The 3937-nt window shown below is 42.7% G+C and overlaps 1 protein-coding gene across 1 annotated transcript in view; it reads left to right on the plus strand.

The window, feature by feature from the left end:
* Positions 1–3428, plus strand: part of LOC108803191 (zinc finger protein 271-like) — a 16526-nt gene extending 13098 nt beyond the window's left edge. Inside the window, exon 6 of the mRNA XM_018575029.1 lies at positions 2896–3428. Coding sequence (XP_018430531.1) covers positions 2896–3383 — 488 coding nt within the window. The 3' untranslated portion in view covers positions 3384–3428. The remainder of the gene's footprint in view (positions 1–2895) is intronic.
* The last annotated feature ends 509 nt before the right edge of the window (positions 3429–3937 follow it).

Below are 3937 nucleotides of genomic sequence, written 5' to 3' on the forward strand. Positions count from 1 at the left end.
GGAGGAGAAGGGGGAGGGGCCGCCGGCCGCATCACAGGCCTGGCCGGCACCCGCAGCGGATCTGTTCCCACCCCGAGCCGCCTCACTGACCGGAGCCTCGCCAGATGAGGCGGCCGGGAGCTCCGGGAGCTGCAGAAAATGGGACAATTGCTCCAAATCCTAGTATCACGTACCTGAATGGAGACCCAACGGAGAAGGTCACCCTAGATGACACCTATATATCATTACAATGGGCTCAACCCAAAAACCTAAAACTCACCAGGATATGGATCTTTATTCACCATTTCAAAAAAACGATTATCATTTTAATTGTTCAATGAGATAAATAGTTCAATGAGATCAGAAAATGAAAGTCACATGACTAAAAAAAAACTCCTTATACTTGTACTGAAGCTTTGTAAAATGAGCCCACTAGGTGGTATTTCAAGTTTTAGTTTGTTTTCTAAAACAGTTTCTTATTTAGTTTCACTTTTATTAATATAAAAAAAATCTATCACGTTGTTTTTCATTATATTTTTTATTGTCTGCATTTGATGTGAGGTATAATCCGTGTGTAGTCATGGATATAACGTAACAGAGGAATAGACCACAAGGCAGCGAGCACAATGATGACACGTAACGGAGACTGAAGTATTTATATTCAACACAAGGTGGTGATCTCACGTGGTAGCCACCTACAGGAATTGATGTAAGATAAAGACAGGAAGTGATGTAAGGTATAGACAGGAAGTGATGTAGGGTGATGAACAGGAAGTAATGTAAGAGTGAGGTGGGAAGTGATTTGGGAGGAAGCAAAGAGGAGACATTGCTTAAATCGGCTGCAGAGGAGGTAATAAGATAATATTTTATATTTACACCCGGTTACCCTCTCCTTCATATCCATCGTCTTCCTCAAAGTTCACTGTGAGGTTTGTTATAGCAGGGCTCAAAATTTCAAGTCCTGAGCTACTAGACTTTCGTCTTCCAAGAACGCTGGAAAACTTGACTCTTGAACACGTAATCCTTGTTATCTTCTCCCTTCAAACAGGATTACAGAATAGTGACTGTATCATTGCGTGTGTCAGGTTCCTATAAGGTGTCTATTTCTTCATGGAGGAACACAAGGATCTCTACAAGGACATCGTGATGGAGAATGAGCCGCCCCTCACATCACCGGGTAAGAGGAGAGAGCAGTACGGAGGGTCCACCTAGATCCCCCATCATCTGATACACACATAGAAACAATGTATTCAGTCAGTGTGTGTGTTTCCTACAGATGGATCCAGTAAGAGGAACCCACCAGAGAGATGTCCCCGTCCTCTGTATTCCCGGGATTCCACCCAGGAAGATCTCACCGTCTCACATAAGGTGAAACAGAGAAATAATAGATACTAGGGGATACTTTTTGACCTATGTAGTTACATCTGATGTCATTGTTCTCAATATTCAGGGTATAAACCAGAGTGAGTGTGATAATGATGTTAAAGACGAGATGAAAGAGGAGGAGGTTGGTGTGATGGAAAAGTTTTCAGAAGGACACAAAGACCATTTCAAGGATATCATCATGGAGACATTCAGTGACACAAACCCACCAGAGAGATGTCCACGTCCTCTGTATTCCCTGGATTCCACACAGGAAGATCTCACCATCCCCCACCATGATCAGGTAGGTGGGACTCGGTGTATAGAACACAGAAGTGATAGTGAAGTTTGTGAGACAACATTCTTCTATGTAGTCTGTTGGTTTAATGTTTACATCTGAAATGTAGCCTCCCACCCATTCCACCCTCTCCATTTCAGCTTCCCCTTGCACTACCCACCACGTGCTGAAATATGTGGTGCTGTTCTTTGCTTCTGTGAGTCCATGCAGGCGTGATGATGGGCCCTCAAGGCTCACAGGCTTAGAGGAAATAGGTAGGAGACCTGCCCACAAATGGGCAGAGCAGGAGACCTGATATTTCTCTGCTGTAGGTCAGTAACACGTACAGGTCATGTCCCTCCCCCAGTCTCTGGACAGTAAAATGAGAATCAGCAGACTTTTTCTCTCTCTCCCAGTCTAAGTTTTGCTGTACAGGGACTGCAGGAACCTGATACCAGGTCACATAAAATCATATGGTAGAGCAATCTCTAATGCTCAGAAGTTTTAAGTTTGGTTTTTCTTGAAACAGTGTGTCAGAGTTGTTTTGGATGTTTTATCCTTTAACTCATTTGTTTTTACATGTCGTGTTACGTTGTACCCAATTCCATGCCAGAGCTCTGTGATGACTTCTAGACCAACATACATGACTCTGATTACTGACGAGTGGAATAATTTCTCTCCAGCAGATGGATGTGATGTCAGGAATACCTCGGAGAGACATCTTATATTATCTGCCGATTATAAGTCAGAAGATAATGTCATCACACAGGATTCTCCAGGAGTGAATCCAAACACACAAAATATACATCACAGACCTCACTGCTCAGAGACATCAATGGATCCCTCTGATCAGGGTGAATCTTCTGATCATTCACATACTATGATTGGAAATATCCATCTAAGATCTCACACCGCAATAGATCCATCTAATCCCAAGGAATCTTCCTCACCCCATGAAGGAGATCACAGAGGTGAAAATCTTTTCTCACATGCAGTGTGTGGGAAATCTTTAATTGAAAACAAAAACCTTCATAGACACCAAAGTATGAACATGGATGAGCGTCCTTATTCATGTCCAGCGTGTGGAAAATGTTTCACTGAGAAAGGAGCCCTTGTTAAACACCAGAGAATTCACACGGCTGAGCGTCCTTATTCATGTTCAGAGTGCAGGAAATCATTCATTTATAAATCAGCACTTGTTGAACACCAGAAAATTCACACTGGTGAGCGTCCTTATTCCTGTTCAGAGTGCAGGAAATCATTCATTCATAAAGGAGACCTTGTTAAACACCAGAGAATTCACACGGGTGAGCGTCCTTATTCATGTTCAGAGTGCGAGAAATCATTCACTCAGAAAGAAGACCTTGTTAAACACCAGAGAATTCACATGGGTGAGCGTCCTTATTCATGTTCAGAGTGCTGGAAATCTTTCACTCAGAAAGCACACCTTGTTATACACCAGAGAATTCACATGGGTGAGCGTCCTTATTCATGTTCAGAGTGCGGGAAATCATTCACTCAGAAAGGACACCTTGTTATACACCAGCGAATTCACATGGGTGAGCGTCCTTATTCATGTTCAGAGTGCGGGAAATCATTCACTCAGAAAGGACACCTTGTTATACACCAGCGAATTCACATGGGTGAGCGTCCTTATTCATGTTCAGAGTGCGAGAAATCTTTCATTCAGAAAGGAGCCCTTGTTAAACACCAGAAAATTCACACAGATAAGCGTAATTATTCATGTTCAGAGTGCGGGAAATAATTCATTCATAAACGACACCTTGTTAGACACCAGAGAAGTCACACAGGTGAGCGTCCTTATTCATGTTCAGACTACAGCAAATCTTCCACCGAGAAACATACTGCGGAGCGTCCTCACTGACTGCGGGAAAAGAAGATAAATAGACAGCGCCAGCTGGTTCTTATGACAAATGTACGATGACTTTTCACAGGTGGAACTGTTTAGTGCATAGAACAATTGTAAGATAGTCCATAGAACAACTGTAGGGTATAAAAGAAAAAGGGTGGTCATCAGGAAGAAGGATTCTCCTTACGTCGATGGTAATCATTTTTAGGGATGCACCGATACCAAGCAAAAGTACAGATACTTTGAGCTCTAAGACTAGACTAGAGAAAAATTCAAAAGATAGGAGGCCGCTGTCATTTGCACCAATACCATTTTTGCGAGTACGAGTATTGATACATTTTTGTTTATTGTCATGTGACAGTTTTTCTAAAACAATATCGATCTTGTAAAAGGTCATGGAGATGGCCAGTCTCTGATCTGTGTCAGTGAGAGAGGGGATAAGGGCAGAC

The sequence above is a fragment of the Nanorana parkeri genome, unplaced genomic scaffold, assembly GCF_000935625.1.
Source record: "Nanorana parkeri isolate BGI_ZX_2015 unplaced genomic scaffold, ASM93562v1 scaffold3480, whole genome shotgun sequence".
Classification (NCBI taxonomy): domain Eukaryota; kingdom Metazoa; phylum Chordata; class Amphibia; order Anura; family Dicroglossidae; genus Nanorana; species Nanorana parkeri.